Source organism: Morone saxatilis, unplaced genomic scaffold (assembly GCF_004916995.1).
Source record: "Morone saxatilis isolate NCDOM2014 unplaced genomic scaffold, NCSU_SB_2.0 Contig20, whole genome shotgun sequence".
NCBI classification, from domain to species: Eukaryota; Metazoa; Chordata; class Actinopteri; family Moronidae; genus Morone; species Morone saxatilis.
In genome coordinates, this window is record NW_023339763.1 from 12,121,794 (window position 1) to 12,144,700 (window position 22,907).

General features: G+C 41.6%; 1 protein-coding gene across 1 annotated transcript in view; it reads left to right on the top strand.

The window, feature by feature from the left end:
• The window catches only part of nbeaa (neurobeachin a), an 86,504-nt gene that overhangs the window by 58,207 nt on the left and 5,390 nt on the right, over positions 1-22,907 (top strand). Inside the window, exons 22-52 of the mRNA XM_035667180.1 lie at positions 269-955; positions 1,171-1,620; positions 2,479-2,696; positions 2,964-3,117; positions 3,679-3,702; positions 5,005-5,185; positions 5,557-5,681; positions 5,795-5,863; positions 5,976-6,144; positions 6,497-6,879; positions 7,134-7,270; positions 8,869-9,023; positions 9,970-10,096; positions 11,253-11,372; positions 12,474-12,601; positions 13,257-13,318; positions 14,810-14,874; positions 15,403-15,511; positions 17,044-17,210; positions 18,336-18,460; positions 18,571-18,720; positions 19,141-19,277; positions 19,431-19,548; positions 19,673-19,775; positions 19,888-20,003; positions 20,334-20,446; positions 20,771-20,911; positions 21,021-21,140; positions 21,527-21,679; positions 21,790-21,954; positions 22,126-22,215. Coding sequence (XP_035523073.1) covers positions 269-955; positions 1,171-1,620; positions 2,479-2,696; positions 2,964-3,117; positions 3,679-3,702; positions 5,005-5,185; positions 5,557-5,681; positions 5,795-5,863; positions 5,976-6,144; positions 6,497-6,879; positions 7,134-7,270; positions 8,869-9,023; positions 9,970-10,096; positions 11,253-11,372; positions 12,474-12,601; positions 13,257-13,318; positions 14,810-14,874; positions 15,403-15,511; positions 17,044-17,210; positions 18,336-18,460; positions 18,571-18,720; positions 19,141-19,277; positions 19,431-19,548; positions 19,673-19,775; positions 19,888-20,003; positions 20,334-20,446; positions 20,771-20,911; positions 21,021-21,140; positions 21,527-21,679; positions 21,790-21,954; positions 22,126-22,215 — 5,061 coding nt within the window. The remainder of the gene's footprint in view (positions 1-268; positions 956-1,170; positions 1,621-2,478; positions 2,697-2,963; positions 3,118-3,678; positions 3,703-5,004; positions 5,186-5,556; positions 5,682-5,794; positions 5,864-5,975; positions 6,145-6,496; positions 6,880-7,133; positions 7,271-8,868; positions 9,024-9,969; positions 10,097-11,252; positions 11,373-12,473; positions 12,602-13,256; positions 13,319-14,809; positions 14,875-15,402; positions 15,512-17,043; positions 17,211-18,335; positions 18,461-18,570; positions 18,721-19,140; positions 19,278-19,430; positions 19,549-19,672; positions 19,776-19,887; positions 20,004-20,333; positions 20,447-20,770; positions 20,912-21,020; positions 21,141-21,526; positions 21,680-21,789; positions 21,955-22,125; positions 22,216-22,907) is intronic.

The following is a 22,907-nucleotide window of genomic DNA, read 5'->3' on the forward strand; positions in this document are numbered from 1 at the left end:
CAATTTTCAATACTAATAACCTCTCTGTTTGCTAGTGGAAATCTAACTAACCTATTTTCTCATGGTAGTGCAAAAGTGAAGGGACATTATGGATGATGGTCTAATAGCCCCGTTAGTGTCCCAGTTTTACCCATCTAGCCTTTGGTTCAGATGATCTATGAGCCCCATAAGGACTATCTGGTGGAGAAGTTATTGATGTGAAGGTTAACTATTGTCAGTGCTTGTGTTCTGATCACATAACCAATTAAATCCCCACCATCTGTCACAGGTGACCTACGAAGCCCATAAAGAATACTTGGCAAAGATGTATGAAGAGTACCAGCGTCAGGAGGAGGAAAACATGAAGAAGGGGAAGAAAGGCTCTGTGTCCACCATCTCTGGGCTCTCCGCCACGCCTGCCCCTGTTGTTAACGGCAACCTGGAGATAGATGACAACTCCCAGACGCAGACACCTGAGAGTGAGGCCGAGTACAGCGAGGGAGCTGGCGGAGACTCGCGCAACCTCCTCGCTGAAGGCACTGTGAAGCGACCCAATGGAGAAGCCCTCACACCTGGGGAGCAGACCGCTGGTCCAGGGGTGAGGGTGGAGGTCCATGACCTGCTGGTAGACATTAAAGCAGAGAAAGTAGAGGCCACGGAAGTGAAGTTGGATGACTTGGACTTGTCTCCAGAAGGCCTTAGTGGGAGTGTAGGTGGAGGAGGTGGGGGAGGAATAGAAAACGGACCTTTGGTAGAGGTGGATTCTCTCCTGGACAGTGCTTACTGCGCCGTAGTTCAAAACCTAAATGGGAATCTGGCACCAAAAGATGACACGCCAGGCTCAGGGGTTGGGATGGGGTCAAGCCTGGGGCTTTCAGGGGTCAACCTGGAGGATGACGGGAACATGGGTCCGCTCATCACATTGGCTGATGAGAAGGACAGTGTCCCGAGCAACAACGGATTTCTCTTCAGCAAGGTAGGATTGATATTTTTTCATTATATGAAGTTTATTGTCACTGATTTCATAAAATCTTCCCCTGCTGACAGACTACAAACCACCAATCAGTCATGGTTGCATCTCTACTACTTTCTCTCTTTCTTAGTCTTTCTACTTTCCCAAAAGTAAAACCTACTGTCTTAATGCAGTTTTATCTTTTTATTATGTTTTATTTCTCCATCCACCTCTTCCAGGTTGATGAGAAGCTTCTTCCAGCACTGGCAGCCACAGACCCACTTGTACTGCCGAGTCCAGACCAACCTACTCCATCCGGCCCGGTCCCAGCTCACTCCACCACCAGTGCCAGTGATGACCTCAGCCTGCTAGCCCACATGACTAGCTGCGGCTCTGATTTAACACAAACCCAGAGCCACACTTCTGGGGAACTTCCGGAGGATGGGCCCTTCAAAATCCAGAGCCCTCTTGCTGACATCAGCTCCATTGCTGAGGCTGAGAGCCAAACCCAGATCCAAGGAGCTTCGAGACCAGATTTCCCAGAGGGAGAGGGCACATCCGGGGCAGAGGGGGAGGCTGCAGGTCTTAAAACTGGGGGAGACACAGCCAGCACCACCTCTGATACAGAGAGGTCGGATGATGGGAAAGACAAGGACACAAAGAAGATCCAGACTACTGCAACCACTCAGGTGTGTTCATCGTGTAAATGTGTCTGATTGTGTTGTTCACGCAAGTCTGTAAGTAAGTTGCTGGGTCTCTCTAATTGGACTTTTTGTGGAGTCTGCAATTGTACTTACTGCAATGGTCTCATGCAGCTACAGTCAATACTGTATTTTAAAGAGTGAACATGTATTTTCCTCTGCTTTTGTTATTAGAATTAATAAAGATACACGGTTTTGATAGTTGGTTAGCTAGTGACAGACATTAAAATAGAATATAACTGTGTATACTGTATCATCGTCATGAGCAAACATTCTCTTCGTTTTGATGTTTTTTCCTGTTGTCTTTCAACCTGGGAAGCTTTGAGTAGCTGCAGCATTTCAATATTTGGTACTAACAAGTTGGAACTTCCTGAAATAAAATCACATCGGTGGAGAAACTGCCTCGTACAACCACAGTCTGATCTGTTGTTCACTGACCTGATCCCCCAGAGTAGGGAGGTTTTAAGAGCCTCAGTCATGGGCACCTCAGTGGTGGTAAGCACGGAGGGTGAAGCACTCTGTCACTCATGCTGGCTCAGGGACTGAATATGTGAACCTTTAGTCACAAGCCTTCTTCTTCAACCTTTAGTCCACTTCTGCCCCAGTGTGACTGGCTGTGCATGTTGATTAACTCAGCCATGGACAGTTTGCTTGGGCAGAAAAGCCAAGTGCCTGCCCCCACATGAACTAAGTTTCCATAATAGCTCTGTGAATACAGAATCTCAGAGAGTCTCCTGAGGTTTCTTTTATAAAATTGAATTCCATAACTCTATGCAAGTTTTATATGAGACTAGTAGAAGATGTACTCTACTGGCTGACAGTCTTTTCCCCCCAACCATGTTTCAGGCCCTTCATGGTCGTACTGCAGCCCAGTTGGAGCGGGACCTACGCGTTGATCTGGGTTTCAGGGGAATGCCCATGACAGAGGAGCAGCGCCGGCAGTTCAGCCCCGGCCCACGCACGACCATGTTCCGCATCCCAGAATTCAAGTGGTCTCCAATGCACCAGAGGTTGCTCACTGACCTGCTGTTCGCCCTGGAGACTGACGTGCATGTGTGGAGGAGGTGAGTTAAGGCTTTTGAGATGTGTCTCGATTACAAATTAGGTTAGCTGTTTTTGCTATTTACCATGTTTGTACAGTTAATACTGACCATAAGACGGTCACTTTGAACAAGGCTCTTGTATGTTACTGTAATAGCAAGATCTTTTATGCCATAAGCTAATACTTTTAGCACTTAATTAAAATAAACTGAAGATATTCAAAAAGTAAAGCAATATGATGCCTCCATTTACAAACTATATCGTCCATCCAACTATTGTTTGTATTTCAGCCACTCCACTAAGTCAGTGATGGATTTTGTGAACAGCAATGAGAACATCATCTTCGTCCACAACACGATCCACCTCATTTCTCAGATGGTGGATAACATCATCATCGCCTGTGGAGGCATCCTGCCTCTTCTGTCTGCTGCCACCTCCCCTTCTGTAAGTGGCTCTACTCTGCCCCTCTGTGGTAGGAGGGAAAACTGCAGGTCAAGGCCTGTAACTCAGGTGTAACACCACACACAGACTTCGAAGAACCGGCTAAAGCTGATTCCCGCTCATGCTAAGGGCTGCGTTGAGCTTGCATAATTGAATAAGTTAAAGAATTTGTTGTCTGTTAGATTTTGTAGATTTTTTTAACCTATAAAATCATCATAGATAAATCAAAAATAAGCTTAAAAGGTTGAATTTTTATACAAAAAGTACAAAAAGTTCTGTTGAGGTTGGCCTTGAATTTAAAAATAGGTAAACTAATTAAACTTTAATAAATTTAATTTTCTGTATTCCTCTCATCTGTATCTCCAATATTTAACTGTCAATCTAACACTTATTGCGCAGTATTCTAACCTTTATTTGTTCTAATGCTTTTAATTAACAATTTATTTAATTTGATAATCTATTTATTTTAATCATGCTTCTTTTTTCTTTTCCTCTCTGTGTTACGTGTATTTTGTATTTTCTTGTCTTTTTCGTCTCTGTTTTTGTCTGTTTTTGCATGTGCAGAATTCTAAGAGTAGTGCCAACACTGTAAGTTGCAGTTTCTTCCTCTCTTTCTATTCTACTAATACTTTGTTCTGGTTTTATTTACCATTGTGACTTACACTAAACCTTGCTTGTCTGACATCCATAGTGTTTCTATTTGTTGTGCTCCTTTGCTGCTAATCAATACTCCCCCTTATACTGTTTGCATCTATTGTGGGTATCCATAGATCTCTCTGCCTCAGTGTATCTAGTTCTCAAAGTTATAAGAACAATATATATTTTAAACTAGATACACTTTGTATAATATTCTAACGTTGTTAGAATATTATATAAATAAGGGGGATAAAATAGACTAAAAGGCCAGTAGATGTATTGATAAAAAGGAGAAATTAGACTGAGACGATATATTTAGAAGTAAAAATAGATAATAGTATACTTTATGTGAGAAAAAGCATGAGAGTCCTTGGGATTGCATCTGCTAAGCCTGTCCCATTTGTATCAACACTAAAGAAGGCAGGAGGAGCCGGACCCCAGGGGGGGTCAAAGGGAGAGGAGGTGACCCCTGTTCCTGGGGGAGGAGGCGCAGGGGGAGAGGTGCGTAAAAAGCCTGAGGCTCCCACCATCACCAGAAGAGCTAAGAGCACCAACCCAAGCCCTTCTGTCCTCACCTTGTGTGTCTGTTATTCCCCAAATGTCCGTGCTCACTTGCTCTGACGAGCCTCCAGATGCTTGCACTTTGTTGACTCTCCACAGCCCTGCACATCCTGCTTACTGAAGCAGAGACGCAGCAAACCACACACTGGTTTGATTGCAAGTTGTAACCCCTGCTATGCTGCCTTCAAATGTATTTTATTTTGGTAATTAAATACTTAGGTTGGTGCGAACATAAGGGGACTTTGCTTAATTTCCTATGAAAACCTATTCTAGGCTAGCTTTACCTGTCTTTACATAGCCACTGTTACTGCTAGTAGGCCACACTGCTACTGTCACAATCCCACCGTTACCATTACCTGTGTGTCATCAGGCTGTACTTCCTGTGTGTTGTGTAAAACACCTCATGTTGCCAGATTTCATCATATAAGTTTGTATTTCACTTCGCATGATACTTAAAGGTTGCTTTCTGTTTGTTGGTAAAACCAGCCATGACTTTTGCAGTCATGCTGATGTAAAACTCAGCTGCATACATTTTCTTAAGATTACTTCTATCGTTTAAAAAAAAAAAGAATACAAGAGTATTACACCACCTTTCTAAAACCCACTGAGAGAGCATTCAGTACATTGTGTTTACATGCTAGTTTTTCAGTGAATAACTAGCAAGCTTGTGTGTATTTTTCCTCCCCTTCCCAGACGGAGTTGGAGAACATCGAGGCGACACAGGGCATGTCCTCAGAGACAGCGGTCACCTTCCTGTCTCGTCTCATGGCCATGGTGGACGTGCTGGTTTTTGCCAGCTCCCTCAACTTCAGCGAGATTGAAGCAGAGAAGAACATGTCGTCAGGAGGGCTGATGAGGCAATGCCTCCGTCTGGGTGTGTGCTAGTGATGTATTCAGTCTTAACCACTCTGGAGTTCAACTCTCACACAGCTGGACTTGTTGATTATAGCTGCAACATCTGTTGATTATTATGTCAGAAAAATAGCAAAAAATTCCCATCACAATTTTCCAGAGCGTAAACTGACATCTTCAAATTGTCTTTTTTTGTCTTACACCCAAAGATATTCAAATTCCAATTATATGAACCAGAGAAAAGCAGCAGTCCCTCACATTTACAAGCTGGAAACACAGAATTTGTCATTTTTACTCAATAAATGATTGTGTAATTCATTTGTATTGTTCATAATGTGATTATTGGTCTTGTATCGAGTCTAAATACCCTTCAAATAAATCTGTGTCCATAAGTATGTTGCGTGGCAGTGAGGAACTGTCTGGAGTGCAGGCAGAGACAGAGAGATCGGAGCTGCAAGTCCTCCTTAACCAGCAGCAAGTCACAGGACAGCCTCCACAGTGCCTCCACCACCAGCAAGGTACCACAGACACACACACACACACACACACACCAAAATCAAATGCACATTCTGACACAGAAACATACATATGCATTACACACCACTTTTGACACTCTGTCTTCCATATTTAGCAGGATCCAGACAGACTCCTGCAGGATGTAGACATCAATCGTCTTCGAGCTGTGGTTTTCAGAGATGTGGTAAGCATGTGTTTGTGTGTATTTTTGGTGTATACGGTGTGTAGGTGGGTACAAGGACAAAGAGTGTTGTTTTTACTGAGTAAATTTGTGTGTGTGTTATTTTTCACTGTAGGATGACAGTAAGCAGGCTCAGTTTCTGGCGCTGGCAGTGGTCTACTTCATCTCAGTTCTTATGGTATCTAAGTACCGGGACATTTTGGAACCCCAGCGAGAGATCGGTAGGTCTACCAGCCTATCAGGGAGAAGCATCCGCCATGAAATCAACTCCCCAACCAGTACAGGTGATTCTTGTCTTTCTTTTGCTGTAATATCTTCAATATTAGTGTGTAATCTTGGATGAGCCAGTGGTGACTCATTATTGTAGCGTTGATATAGTGAATACATGCCTCAGGCAAACAACAATACCTTTGTCAAGAATATGAGACAATTAGAGGAAGAGAGAGAAGGAGGAAGAAAGAAGGTTATTATTTGACAGAGAAATAAAAGCTTACCAGTGAGAGGAAATGGCTGAGAATGAAATGTTAAAAGCAGACAATATGTTGTGGGATTTCTTGACAATTTTTTGTGTAATTGTATGACGGTTTATCCTCATAAAATCGTATTATATCCTTCATTTCCTCCCCATTCTCCCAGAGCACCCATCCACAGCTTTCTCCGACCGTGACAAACAGACCCCCACCCCAGTGGACGACTCTCCGCGGGCCGGCCTCCCCCACACAGACTCAGGCATCGGAGAGGAGGGCCATGTCGCAGGATCCCTGAATGGCTCGGAGATGGGTTTGGGGCTCGGCCTCGGCCTGGTGGGGAGAGAGACAGACAGAGACAGAGACATGGTAGGAGTGGGAGGGGGAGGGGGAGGAGGCACAGATCTGTTGTGTAGCCTGTCTGATGTTAGGAGGTCACAGGAGAGCCTTCTGGATTCTCCGCACAACCCCTGTTCCAACCCCAACTCCAGTCAAGCCCCGCCTTCGTCCATCTCCAGCATCAGCCAAACAAACAAAGGCATCAATGTTAAGGTGGGTCTGTCTGACCTTCAGACCTGTCTGCCTGTATCCTGAGACATATTTTAATGCCAGGTCTTTCAGCATGGGTTATGTGTCATTAAAACATGCACACTTTTACTTACTCTTATACATCCATAATTGACTAGCGAATGTGTTTTGCAAAGCCTACACTGAAAAATGTACAATATGATGGAACCCAAGGATTAAATTTCTCACAGCCTCGGCCACTTGAGTTCTGATGGGTTGTTGTTCTTTCTGAAATGCAGGAGATCCTGAAGAGCTTGGTGGCGGCTCCAGTTGACGGTGGGGACTTGGGACAGGAGTCTGGACCGACGCCCTATCACCCAGACCCTGCCCTGAAGACACACCCCATGCTGCCAATGCAGTTCCACTCTTTCGACAGGTCAGTCTCAGTTACCCATGGTGTGCAGGAGGCAGAAAAACAAAGACAGAGACATGAAGCCTGACACATTCATCAATTAATCAATTTTTCCAGACAATACTAATCTTTTCTAGATACGTACTAGTATGGGGGCACAAAATCAATCAGTTAATTACCATTTGGAAAATGATTCTCCCCTTTGAACAAATCTCTTTGGATGGTAACATTTAAAAGATTTACAAGCATACATAATGTCCTTGACTTGCCAGCAGTTACATAGATTTTATTTTATTTTTTTTAAATGAAACTCTAATAATGTCCAGATAAGGAATGCATGAAAATGTGAATTCAGCACAATGGCTTGTTAGCAGTTTCTTACGTCTACTGTGCACTGTATATCTTAGAAAAGAATTCAATATAAAAACACAATAACAATGATTTCTTGATACCGTAATAATGAAACATGACTGATTTTTTTAGACAGATATCTCATATGGACAGATATATTGTTGCTGAGTAATAAATCTGTTGAACATGACAAGACATAAACAAAGTCTGTTCAATTTTCCTCTATTTTCCAAACATGTAGACTCTCCACTGAGTAATGACCTGCTTATATCTCCCGTGCATCACTTAGTCTCCTTGATCCTGCCCTGTGGCAGTCCTTGAGAGCTAAGTTATTGATTGAAGATGATATGTATAATAGATAATTGATGGCTCTATATCCATCTCCACCAGATGTATCAAGCCTGTCTGACCCAAGCAGACAGACTTGATTCATCGACTCAATCAGCCCAAATTAATGGCAAATATATAGTTATTAAGAAACAGTAATTTTAAAACAAACATATATTAGTTCTTCCATTACCCATATTTTTCGAAATCCCTAGATTTGTATGTATTGTGGTACATCTTGACAAATGCATATATAGATTATATTAGCAGCACCTTAGTATAATGTTTCTAAAAAACGTTTTATTGGTAACACATGGAAACCTGGGTCGATAAAAACCTGGAACACCAATTATAAACTGATCTATATAGTCTGTAAATATGAATTGTGCATAAACATTAATAGTGTTGTACAAAGTAACAACATTTAATAATTTTCAAAAAGCATTTATAATTTTATACAATAATAACTATATACTTGTTACATTAAAGATACTCCGTGATATTTGTGTGCTTAATTCTCAAAATATCCTTCTTGCTGTCTGATGTTTTAATCTTTGTTGAGTTTTAAAACAGAATCTTGTCATTTGGAGACTCTCCTGGACACTGTGACAAAACCAGGCGGTACATCTTAAAAAGGTTTTTGAAAGAATTGTTCAAAGAGACGACACATATTAGGGGCTGAATTCATTTTGTGAGTTTGAAACCCCTCTCCAGAAGGTTGAACATTGAGTCGCTTTCAGTATTGTTATATTGGCATAAACTAACAGTAAACATGCTTGCTCATCCGATCTTTTCATCTCAGTGGGAACTGAAGTCTGCTCTCAGATGTTCGCACACCGTGAGCACTGACCACAACACAGAGCCGAGATATCACTGGGGGGCATTTGATAAAGAATATTGTGTGTGCAGATTTGTCTGATGCCTTTGTGTCTCATCTCTGACAGGAGCGTTGTGGTTCCAGTCAAAAAGCCGCCACCTGGCAGCCTATCAGTCAACACAGTGGGCACTCCCACCACTAGTGGAGCTGCCACCGCTGGCAGCACACCCAACATTTTTGCTGCTGCAACAGCAACACCCAAAAGCATGATCAACACTACAGGTGAGAGAAAACACACAGATTTAGTGCACTTATGTCTTTGTGGGGCTATTAACTAGATCTATATCTATGAATAATTTGACCTGCATACATTTTTGCTCTGTATCTATTCAGTGTGCATTTAAGGAGAGGCAGCCAACAGATACCTGCAGTATGATGAAGGTGTTTTTTGTGAAAGGCCTCCAGCTATTCAAAGGGTGCTCAATGAAGCAGGGCTGAATTTCTTATCTTCTTACAAAAATCTTTAATGCTTTACTCTGCTGTCCTTTGACAGCCCGAACGAACTAGAATAGAAACAACTGAACTAATAGCACCAGACGATCCTTTCATAATTTGTTTTAGCCTGTTTCAAGGACAAGATCCAGATCAGTGAAGTTGCAGACGGCGCAGAAAGTTTAAGATATCTCAGCCATTAACAAGAAAGTTCATTCAGTAAACTTTCCTGTGCTTTCTCACAGCTCACATTTAAAGCAGGATAAAAAAAAAACAGATAAAGAGGAAAGCATGTATTGGATATTCTTTAACCCAGAAATGGTATTAGATAAAAATACTTTTAGGGTAACAAGATAAGAATCAGCTTACATGCAGATCAGTGCTGTTTCTATGCAGCACCATGCTCAGCAGATCCATTGTAGCAGAGTGGATTTGTATTCAAGGTTCATACATACTGTATCATACATGCATAATGGACGAGGAACGGATTTGTTCCCTGGAATGGATTCTGTATATTGATTGCAAAGCTATTTTCACAAAAGGGGGCCATTACCAGAAGACTAGCAACAGCATGTGCAGTGAAATACTATCCAAATTGAATTTGGCCGCAGCCGATCGGGACATTAATACATTTCCTTTATTGTTATCACGCACACTAATCTCGGTCACGCTTAATTCATGTTACTATAACGCTCATCTAATTTTTTATTACTCTCCCTCCTGTCCTCCTGTCCAGGTGCCACAGATTCTGCCTCCTCCTCCTCCTCCTCCTCTTCGTCATTTGTCAACGGTGCGACTAGTAAGAATCTGCCAGCAGTACAGACGGTGGCACCCATGCCAGAAGACACTATGGAGAACATGAGGTCAGAGCTCTCAACATCACAAAGCTCTTTATGGCTTCAACCATTCACTTTCCTCCCGCTTTTTCTTTTTTTCCCTCCTTTTGGCTTTTGTTTTTATGTTGATTTGTCTGTTTTCTTGGGTGCCTGTCGTTTTCCCACTTCATTCCTGTCCCTCTGTCGCTTCACACTTAGGACTTCATCCTTCCCACAGAACTCTCACTAGCAGTTCACGCTCACAGTCATGATACTGATATTATACAGTACGGTTAGATACGTTTTGTCTGGAATTGGGAACGCCTGGGGCACACCTACATGCTTTTTGAGGCCTAGTTGAAAATACCTGATATTAGTCATTATCATTATTTTTTTAATGTCAGGTGCAATGTAGATGCAAAAAAATTATTAACCATCTTTTAAAACAAAAGACAAAACTTTAATTGCTAATTTGACAGTCGTACTGGGTGACAAATGACAAAAAATCTAAAGTCACTAAAATGCCAGCTCCACATTGACTTATCAGCCATTAAAAAGGATATTGGATATATTCCGATATTGCTCTATACAGCTGATATCAACTAATAATTATAATCTTCTGAAAGCTAGTAAAACTACTTTATCTGTGGTAACTCACACACATGTTATGCTCACATGCACGCATACCCCCCACGCATCTCACTCAGTCTACACTATAGTGCTCCTCATCCCTGACATGGCAACTGTGTTTTAATGTCACAATGACAATATACTGTAAAGTATGACAATATTAACAGTCCTAATTGATTTTAAGAGTACGCATTTGAAAAATGTAAATAAAATTGTCATAAACATAAATCTGTGTTTTAGTTGTGTTTCCATACTTTGTGTAGGCATCTGACACTCACTAATAAAATATAAGGTGATATGAGACTGTTAATAAGTAGGAAACAGCATTACAATAAGAACTAATATATAATACCTTTGAACTTTGTAGCAGTTTGTACTGTAACATTTCTGTCAATGTACTCTCTCCTTAGACATGTTAGACAGTTTGTTATGATATGTATAGTGACATGTGCTCCTAAAAGTGCACACCCATGTGAGTGGGAGTGTGCGTGCGTGTGCATGTGCTCCTTAATCAGTGCGCATGTCTGTATGTGTGTGTGTGTGTTTGTATGCGTGTGTGTGGTTTGTATTGCAGTGCCTATTGTGAGGTGGCGCAGTGTGCGCTGCGCAGCGGTCAGACGCCCCCTGAGCTCAAGTCTTTTAGCTCTCTGGCAGGCTTCCAGGCAGCTCCCCGAGATGCAGGACAGTGTTTTAGGCAAGGAGATACTCGTCCTGTCCCCATGCCCCCCCTCCTCCTCCTCTGCCCCACCTCCACCACACACCCTCTGCTACGCCCAGCCACTACTAAATGTTCCCAGAATGCCATGGGAGAAGGGACAGACATCTTTTGTTTTTAAGCCAGCAGCTCATATTTTTCTATTTACAGTCAATTCTGTCACTTCTAGCATGGCCGTCTTCTCACACTAACCCCGAACTCAAGATCAGACCTGAGTCAAACTGTCTTTGCAAATAACCTGCAGCAGCAGTTTAAACAGCTTAAACCGACTCAAATGCTTCTCTTAACCTCTACTGGGAATTTAGCAAATGTCGCTCATCTGGAACTCTGAGCGGGTTAAAAACTAAAGATTTGTATTTGTAAACACTAGTGACCCAGGTCTGTGTCAGAAATCACATGCTTATAAGGCCAAGAATCTGCACTTCACTGCCATCATGGCTCCATAGTTAAGTCTGCTTTGCTAATTTCTCCATTAACAGAACATAGAATAGTAAAGTAGTAATATTAATAGTAAATTTTACTCTGCACGTGATCTACACCACACACTAAGGCACTAATATAAAGATGTGTAGCATTTACAAGTCAAGATACAACATATACAATATTTCCCAGTCTTAAAATAATGGCAGGGTTTAGCTTTTTATTGCACTTCCAGCTTCACTCATCTAACAATGCAAACTTTATTAGTTTAATGATTAGCCTTAACTGTAGTATCATCAACTTTACCAATACTAACCCAGGCATAGTGCTTCCATACCAAACCACCATTACATACTCTTTCATTCTGTAACTTTTTTGTGTCTTCTGTGTCCATTTCAGACATGTATCTATTTCTTTCTCTTTAACACCTCTCGGCTTGCCTTTTCCCTTCTCCTCCCCTGTGTAATTTATCGTGTGCTTTCCTCTCCTCCCTTTTTCTCACCTATCTCTACTCATATATTGCATGTTTTGCCTGCTCCCTTTCTCACCTACTGTATATCCCCCCCGGGTTTTGCCTCACTTCTACCCTCATCTGCATGTTGCTTATTTTATCTTCACTCCCATTCTCTTCATCTTTCTCTCACTTATTTCCCACCACAGCATCACCACCAAGCTGGAGCGCGCTCTGGAGAAGGTGGCCCCCCTGCTGAGGGAGATTTTTGTGGACTTTGCCCCCTTCTTGTCTAGGACACTGCTGGGTAGCCATGGGCAGGAACTGCTCATAGAAGGTACAGGTGCTGTACACGGCTCCTTTTTCTCTAACTGGCGTCTCTCTGTGGAGTCTCCCCATTCACTGTCCCTCACCGCGATGTTTGTGTGTGAGAACGAGTAAGAGAAAAATAAATGAGTGAGTGAAAAAGTGGTGTGTGATTAGCTGAGAGTGAGTGAGTGAGTGTCTGAGCTGGCTGCCTCACCCATTCGTCAAGCAGGTATGAAGTCAGTATTTTTTACCATTTTGAAGCAGCTAGCTAGAAAATGTCAACATTTTTAAATCAGATTATGTTCAGTTGTACATTAATACCCTGGTATTATACATTGTACTAAATGTGATGCATTCCTCCCTCTGCCCACCTGCTTCCTGGCGTCCTGTTTTTGTGATCCACTGTCTCAATGTTGATCTCTCCCTCTCCTCACTTCCTGCTCCTTCCCCTTTCTCCCCCCTCCTCTCCTCTTCTCCTGCCTCATCTCTCTACTGTTTGTTCCTGTCTTCTCTGTGGCATGCTTTTTTATAAACTTGACTATGACGACTGTATACAATAGCAGGAACTACTGACACTACAGTGTCTTCTTTGATGATATTTTTGTGCCTCGCAGCGATGTGTGTGTGTGTCAGAGAGAGAGAAAGAGAGGCTCCTGACTGTGCTGTATGTCTCTGTACTGCAGGTCTGGTGTGCATGAAGTCTAGCACGTCTGTGGTGGAGCTCGTAATGCTGCTCTGTTCTCAGGTTGGTAACTCCTCACCTCTCTGTCTCTCCGTTTACTCTCCTCTCATATAAGGCCTGTGGTGTCAAAGCTATAAAAAGCGAATTTCTAACTCCTTCTGAAAGTGTTTTTTTTTTTTTGGGACCCGTAATAATTGGTTTAGTCGATTGCACACAGGAAGCTGTCGAGTTATTGATCTTCCCTGTGAGGCAGAGTTGACTATGTAATGAGCGCATTGCGGATGTAATATAATATCAACTTACATGCATCATCACCCCATAGGTTACTTCATAAACTTCAAGGCCACAGAAAAAGAGTCTTCCATATCAGTCACACGCACGTAAACTCTACTGGATTTAACTTTTAAATCACAAAAGGCATCATGGCTTAATTAATGTAGATGATTATAAGGGTCTAACTTGCATTCAATGCCAGTATCTCTATTTTCATTAATAACACTCAAAAGGCAGAGTGGCAAAACAGAGGCACTTACCACTAGATAGCGATCTCCAGATGGCGTAGGTGACCAATGTCTTTTTTCTTGTATATTATGAAGTTTGTCGCCCAGTTATTCTCTTTTTTTTTTTTTTGGATTCCCTTGTCTTCCCTTGCCTGTAAGAGCTCTTGTCCTTGGAGGAGCCCCTCAGTTCATTCCTCTTCTTTTTCTTCAGCTCTACTTCTGTGGTCTCTGCTTTCTTCTCTCCTTTTTTCCTGCTCCATTTTCAACAGACACCACCGCTTTTCTGGTCCATTTTAACTTCAGTGATCCAGTGGCAACTGCTTTCATCTTCTACCACTCTCCACACTGCCCTTTCCTCTCACCACTCCCTCTCCTTTCCCTCTGGCTGGATGCTCGTCAGCATGTATAGTATTACCCCTGGCTCCGGCCTTGTCTGCCATTAGAGGCCCGGGAGAGCAAACCCTAGCTCAGATATCGATCCTCTAGATGAGGGGGGGTTGTAACAGGAGATGCTCCCACGTGTCCTTAACAGCCTTAAGAGCTAATGGAGCTCTGATAGTTTGAGGCTTTCAGCAACACTCCAATCCTGCTCAGAAGTCTCCACTCTCGTATGCACAAACACATAAAACACTCGCATCCTCTTAGGCGGGCGCATTTTCATTAGGAAGCTCTTAAGATGTGTCTCCATCCCTGTTTTGAGCACTGGCAAAGTTGTAAATGTTAATGTTTTTTTCCAAAGTTCCAACCAGGTTTAGATGATAACAATATACGGTATACACTGAAACCATAGAAATGTATGATGGATATTACAACACACAATATACTAGGCTATTGTGGACAATGTTGCAACTTGATAAGCAGGACTGCTTTATGGAATTTACAGCATTTTTGTGAGTAAGAAAAAAAAATCAAATGTGGTTATTTTATCTATAAATCTATAAAGTAAATTTGAAAAAAATGTACTATATCGGTATGAAATGGCATACACAGTGAGGGTTCAATCCATATCAAACACTCCCAACCATGTTAATTTTGATGTATCCTCTACCCTTAGGAGTGGCAAAACTCCATTCAGAAGAACGCCGGACTGGCCTTCATTGAGCTCATCAATGAGGGAAGGTAATCCATCACACAGACTGATTATCACCCCACATAATTCCCTGTGATTCACACATTAACACCAACTCTGTTATCAGTGTTTAACAACTAATGGCTATGATAGAGCCCTAATGAGAACCTTGCCAGGATAAGTATATGGTGCCATGTGTGTTCAGTAGGAAGTCGGATCATTAAAGTGCAATTAAGTTTACAGTTAATTTGGGCTGGCCTATTTTCAGTGCCTGTAATCTTTTTTTTTTTTTTAGTCCAAGCTGTTTATTGGAGTATTGTTACAAAACTTACAATACAAAAAGAAGAGAATGTCATGCAGTGCTACTTTTTAAGCACACTGTTTACCCATGCATACATAAGCTGCAGCAGCAAAGACCAGTCTTATTGATATCATTTAGAAAAGGTTGCCATTTTAAGAATAACTTGCTTACATTCCCTCTAATGAAGGATTTGTTTTTTTTAGAAATGTAGAATTGCTAATGCCTTTAATGTCTGACGCTCTCTTTCACTTCCCCATGTTTCTCACTTCTCCACCAGACTTCTGTGCCATGCCATGAAGGATCATATTGTGCGTGTTGCTAATGAAGCAGAGTTCATCCTGAACAGACAGAGGGCGGAGGATGTTCACAAACATGCTGAATTTGAGGTAAACACACAGAGCACCACTGGGCTAATATGTAACGTCACCAACAAATACCTGGATTTTTTAAATATTTGGAATTAATACCTTTTTTTATTCTATGTTCTCATACACGAATAAGTGTTTCAGGAGGACTCTGTTCATCTTATGCTTTGGGAAAACACAAATCACCTGCTGAGTACCTCTAACTAATAAACACAACAAATAATCCTCCCAAATATATACATAAATATAATTATATAATAATATAGTATTTTTGTACATAGTGTCTATAGTATATTATATTATATTATTGCCCTACTTTTATTGTTTTTATACTGTTTTTTCTCTATCCACTTTGCTGCTGTAACATTGGAATTTCCCCATTGTGGGACAAATAAAGGAAATATCTTATAATATTTTAAGTATAGTAATACTATTAAGACCCTTTAAATGCCCTTTAAAAATTAAAACTATAAATTATGACCTTAGAGTAGTGAAAGTGATAAGAGGATTCTTGAGGCTAATACTGATATTATTATATGATATAACATTTGAGAGTTCATTTGATAACAATAATTAATTCCGCCAATATTCATTTATATAAATACATAACATAAACTAACATTTTTAAATCCCTTAAATTTGTTTCCTAAAGATATTTACTGAGATTTTCCGATTAAGATGTATTATTATAGATTGTTGCACATCCTTTTGGGCGCCCGGTTAGCTCAGTGGGTAGAGCTGGGGACCCATGTACTGAGGCTGAGTCCTTGCAGTCGAATCCAACCTGCGGCCCTTTGCTGCGTGTCATCCCCTCTCTGCCCCCCTACTGTCTGTCTTCAGCTGTCACTATAATAAAAGCAATAAAAGCCCCAAAAAATACGTAGAGATTTATTATTATAGATTAAGGTAAAATAATACTCAGAAGCTACAACAGCGGTATATAAAGTATTCAAAATTAGCACATTTATTAGCTGCAACATTAAAGTGATGAACACATTAATGCATCATTAATTAGCTCAATATAAAAAAACATTATTATGAAATGGGCCATCTGTATAATGAGTACTACTTTTGGTACTTGAAGTAAATTTTGATGCTTCTTTACATTTTTGAATGCAGGACTTTTACTTGTAACAGAGTATTTCTACATTGTGGTATTGCCACTTTTACTTTAGTTAAAGATAATAGTACTTTCAGCACTGGCCAATACTAATATATCGATAAGTTAATCAGCTGATGCATTGTCTTGGCTGATTTATTGGTCTAGATCTAGTCAGCAGGCTAGTTATTGCTGTGTGACTGCAGAAGCAGACAACAATCTTCTGTACCTAGTTGCTATATTGGATCGTCCTCTTCTAAAATATTTTATGGCTTTACATGGTTTTGCATCTGAAGGGCTTACTATTTTTACCAACAACCAAACAAACAAACAAACAAACAAACAAACAAACATACTGTACAACTGTCTCCTTGTCACCACATTAACAAAAACCCTCTTTAGTTTCTCCCTGTTTCGGTTGACTGTTCTCTTTTAACCTCCTGCTCTCCTGCAGTCTAACTGTGCCCAGTATGCTGCGGACCGGAGAGAGGAGGAGAAAATGTGTGACCACCTCATCAGTGCCGCTAAACACAGAGATCATGTGACCGCTAACCAGCTGAAACAGAAGATCCTCAACATCCTGACCAATAAGCATGGAGCATGGGGGACAATGTCACAGAGGTGAGTGGAAGATGCAGCGCAACTGCGTGTCAAATTGTACTCTGGGACATTTTTAGATTACCGTTGCATAAGATGTCAGTTGGCAGGAGACATTACACTGGTTGCGTGCTAACATGAAGCGCTTCTTGCATATAATGAGAAAAAAGGTATCAGCACCAGCCACTAGTCCATATCCATATAACACATTTCCACTGTATTTTATTGCTTTTATTTGTGTGGAAGTAGTACTGAACATCCATTACGGCAGTACATTATCATCAGCCTCACATCACAGACCCATAAAACCTTCAACAACATTAAATTTGTCAGATTGTGGATATAATCATCGCTGAAATACATTTAACAATAAATCAATAAACCAAAAACCAAGAAAAAAATAATATGGTCTGTGAAAAGCAAGATTCATAAATCAAGTGTCAATTAGCGGTAAATTATTGTACATCATCTACAGGATACAGAGACAACTGAATCCTGACATCATGTGAGACAGATTTCCTTATTTAGCACACTTACGTAAACACATCATCAATTATTGCCTGTTATCCAGATCTGCCTCCAGGCTGGCAGTTACTCTGAGGACATATGATTTAATTTGAGGACGTGTGACACACAACATCTGAAGCCTGTCTTCCTCATGTCACTGTTGATGATACCACAACATGCATGCAGTTAATAAACACCTTTGGCCCTCAGATGAAAAACGAATTAAAGTTAAATTGCATCTGACGTTTGTTCACATCAGCATAATGCATATTGAAAATTTTCCACGGTTGAATGCCTTACTTTTCATCTGTTTTCTTCAGAAACCCCTTGGCTCTAGAGGGTATATAAAGTAAATGAAATGTTTTTTCTCACAACTTAAAGCCAGTTATTGTTGTTTGAGTTGGAAAGGTTTGTCAGACTCACTCCTTTGGTGAAATACTGCCTTTTATCCCAATAAAGAGGAACCTTTTGATTGTAGGAAATTAGTTTTGTAAGTTCCTAGCGTAAATGTCACCTGTAACTTCAGCTTCAACTCCAACTTAAACTTGATTGCCCCTGAAGGAATAGTCCGAAAATTGCCACCTTACTTGCCTCCCACCACTGAGATAACTAATCTTTGCTCCTGCCCTTTTATGTCTTCAGTCAATTACACGACTTCTGGCGCCTAGACTACTGGGAGGACGACCTGAGGAGGAGACGGAGATTTGTGCGAAATGCCTTTGGATCCACTCACGCGGATGTGTCACTCAAAGCTCTCGAGGATTACGGTCAGTGATGTGTTCTAATGTTAACATGTTGTACTTCAACATGTGCCTGCTTTTTGCCTTTTTGCATACACACAACCCTCACACGCATATTTAAAAACACACTCAAACAGGTACGGAAGAGGAGGAGGAGGGGCTTAAGTCGAAGAAGAATTTCCGCAGCCAATCGGTGGTCGCCCAGAACCCAGAGGCGGAGTTAATGCTGGAGGGAGACGATGATGCTGTCAGCCTGCTGCAGGAAAAAGAGATTGATAACCTTGCTGGTAAGTTGCACACATATAGACACACACACAGACACTATGTTTCAGTACAACTGAACAGTAAACTGTCTATGACTCTTGTTTTTAGTACTTTTCCGTCCAAGACTTTTTACATCCAAAGGCAAGTTGGATATTTGAAAGTATTGCAGCTACACTAATCATCCAGCTGATTGAGCTGATGCAGGAAGATTAAATCATAATCAACTAAAAACTGATGCAAATCATACCTCATTTAATTCATTGTTCCTCTTTGACTTACTCATGATATAAATGATCAATTTGAACTAACATGAAATGACTCTATTACAGGATATGTGCCATTTAATTATATGTTGTTGCTTATTACTGTTTTGTATTATGAGCCTCAGTCAATGGAATGAACGCCTCAAGTTGTAATATCTGAGTAAAACATTTTCCCCCCAGGCCCCGTGGTTCTGAGTACTCCAGCTCAGTTGGTAGCTCCAGTGGTGGTGGCTCGAGGCACTCTGTCCATCACGACTACTGAGATCTACTTTGAAGTGGATGAAGAGGATCCTACATTCAAGAATACCGACGCTAAAGTAAGGGCAAGTTGTCTTTCTTTATTATTGTTTAGTGCAGGGAAAACAAGATTTAGAACTTACTGCTATTCACTCAATGATCAAAATAGTTGGGATTCTTCTGTATACTGTATGTAGGTCTTTCTTTATGTTTAAATGTTTTTTTCTCAACAGGTACTGGCCTACTCAGAGGGTCTGCACGGAAAATGGATGTTCAGTGAGATCCGAGCTGTGTTCTCCCGGCGCTACCTGCTGCAGAACACCGGACTAGAGGTTTTCATGGCCAACAGAAGTAAGTCTGCACATTACTTATTACTCGCATTTATTTGTTTCTCAACACTGTATGCATCTGCTACCCAAACTTACAAAATCCCAGGCACTGATTGTATGCATATCTTGTCTCTTCCTCTGTGCAGCGTCTGTGATGTTTAACTTCCCTGACCAGGCCACAGTCAAAAGGGTGGTCTACAGTCTCCCACGGGTGGGGGTAGGAACGAGTTACGGCCTGCCACAGGCCAGGTAGGTGCAGGGTTTAGTCAGTTGATCCACCACTGTTTTGCATTTGAAAGGCATTTTTTCTTGGTGTGATACAAATAAAATCCACTTCAATGTGTGTGTTTGTCTGTCCTAGGCGGATTTCCTTGGCCACCCCTCGTCAGCTCTTTAAGTCGTCCAACATGACGCAACGCTGGCAGAGGAGAGAGATCTCCAACTTTGAGTACCTCATGTTCCTCAACACTATTGCAGGTAAAGTCCACTTCCATTAAAATCTTCATATGGTCGTTGTTATCTTTGCCTGAAAAGCCTGAGAATTGGTAGCAACAGTGCTATAAATCCCTTTTTTGGATAATCATATTTTAGCATGTGTTAATATTATAACAATAATATGAAACTCAAAGTGATGTAGTAATACAATGTTATGTCAAGTAAACATGCTGTGTATTCATATTGTATCTGCTATGATAACAAGACAGAAACAGACACCAAGGTTTGTCACCATCTCGTGACAACTAATAATGTTGTATCTATACATCCTTTTTTACTTTTTCCTCTCCCATCCGTCTTTTGTCCCTGCAGGGAGGACCTATAATGATTTGAACCAGTACCCTATCTTCCCCTGGGTCTTGACCAACTATGACTCAGAGGAGCTCGATCTCACACTACCTGGAAACTTCAGAGACCTCTCAAAGGTTAGACACACCACTTGATGCACTTTCTCCAGTTAATTGCTTGCTTAGTCAAACAGTGCTACTCATATACTGTACCAAGACTTAGCAGGAATCTCTCCTTGTTGCAATTTGTACCAGTTAGCACAAAACAAAGCCACATAATATCTCTGTGGATGCAATTCCCTGCATTCCCTCCTCCTCAAGGGGATCAGAACAGACATGTTTATTAGTTTTACTGTCCAAGCATTGACCGTTTTAAAGAATAATGATGTGCTCTCTGACAGAAAAAGAAGACTGCATGTAATCGTAGACTTAAGACGATTATTTCTCTCTGGTTTCTTCCAGCCAATCGGTGCGCTAAATCCCAAGCGGGCGGCGTTTTACGCAGAACGCTATGAGACGTGGGAAGACGACGGCACGTCTCCTCACCACTACACAACCCTATACTCCACTGCTCATTCAACACTGATGTGGATGCTCAGAATAGTAAGTACCTGCTTCACACACTTAACAGAGTTTAACCTTCAGCAGCCATTTACAGGCCAAAGACTCGAGGCTTGTTTTTAAATGGATTTGTCTCTTCTTGTGACCGTAGGAGCCCTTCACCACATTTTTCCTCAACGCCAATGACAGCAAGTTTGACCATCCAGAGAGATCCTTTTCCGGCATTGGCTGCTCGTGGAGGAACTGCCAGAGGGACACGGCTGATGTAAAGGTAACTACTCTGGATAGGCTGAAGGAACGTCTTTAGTCTTTAGAAGTGATTAGTTAAGAAGACTGTAAAACCATAAAAACCAGCCTGAAAACACAATAACACAAAGCACTGAAAGTAGTGTGTTTTTCAACTAAATAGGTTTAAAATGTTGAGTTATAGTTTGAAAACATAATGATGCTCATCGTTTTAGTTTTAATTTGAAGATAAGCTGTACTTGAAGACACACATTGTCTAAAACCCCGGAAGTATTAAGAATAGCTGAAAGTTTTGTAAGTTCTTGAGGGAATTATTAAAATATTGGTGAAGCGTCTGTGTCAGCTTTGAAGTTGTTTAACTTGAATTCAGTTCTGTTCAAAAAAACAACGTATTCCTGTCATGTCCATTAGGAGCTCATCCCAGAGTTCTACTACTTGCCTGAGATGTTTGTCAACAGTAACGAGTATGAGCTCGGTGTGCGTGATGATGGAGTTCCCGTGTGTGACGTGGAGCTTCCTGCCTGGGCCAAGAAACCCGAAGACTTTGTCCGCATTAACCGGATGGTGAGAGACAGACAATCTTTTCCTAAATATAAAAAAAAAACTGAACAAATCCTTGACTCTCTCTCTTTCTCTCTCTCTCTCTCTCTCTCTGCACCGGTTACTCTGACCAGGCGTTGGAGAGCGAGTTCGTGTCATGCCAGCTTCACCAGTGGATTGATCTAATATTTGGCTACAAGCAGCGAGGGCCAGAAGCGGTCCGAGCTCTCAACGTGTTCGACTTCTTGTCCTACGAGGGAGCAGTCAACCTAGATAATCTAGATGCTGCGCAACGTGAGGTCGGTTTCTATGCCAACAACTCACTCTTGTTTGACTCATAAATTGATTATTGCAGTTTAGAAACTCTTCCCCAATAGTGAGTGCTTTCTTATCTAAACTTGTTTCTCTAAAGTGTGTAACCGTCCTCCTCCTCTCCGATGTCAACGCCGTCTCTGTCTCTCTTCCTGCAGGTCATTGAGACCCAGATTCAGGCGTGTGGTCAGGTCCCCTCCCAGCTGCTGATTGAGCCACACCCACCTCGCTCCTCCGCCATGCATCTGGTGAGAATACCTCGAAAGCCTGAGCAAATCTTATTTTTGTTTCAAGTTTCATAGCAGTGTTATCTGTTCATGCTTACATAAAACTCTTGAGACCTCAACTGCAGGCTGACTGAAATACAAAACAGAAATGTACTACATGTTCCTCAAGTTAATGATAGTTTACTGGGAGGTTGTTATTGAAAACAAATTTCGTTTTGGAAGATTTCCCAAAGCTGAAGGGTACTGAACTTTCACCTTATTTTGAAGACACACGTTAGCCCTATACACTAATTCATTTTATTCCACTTACTGTATATGAATCACTTCATTACCACGGTGTATAGATTTGTATAGATTTTTACTTAAAAATACATTTAAAGATGTTTTTACAAAGCCAGTTCTGCCCTGGTTTTAGCCTCTCTGTCCTCCCTGCTACCTTCAGCAGCACGAGGCCTCAGTGTCTCCACATCAGAGCCATCCATTTCAACCCAAACCTGTCAGTCCTGAACCCCGACCAGCCAGTGCCTCCACCTCCTCTCCTTGGCCTAGAGCCACCCTCAGTGTGTGTACCTGCTCTGACCCTGTGCTCCCACTAATATACCTTTTCCCTTCCCTCCCTCTGTCCCATCTGTTCTGTCTCTCCCTCTACCTCCGTCTCCATTTCCCGACCCCATCCCCCCCCCTCCCCTGACCTCCCTCCTCGCTCTGCCCTT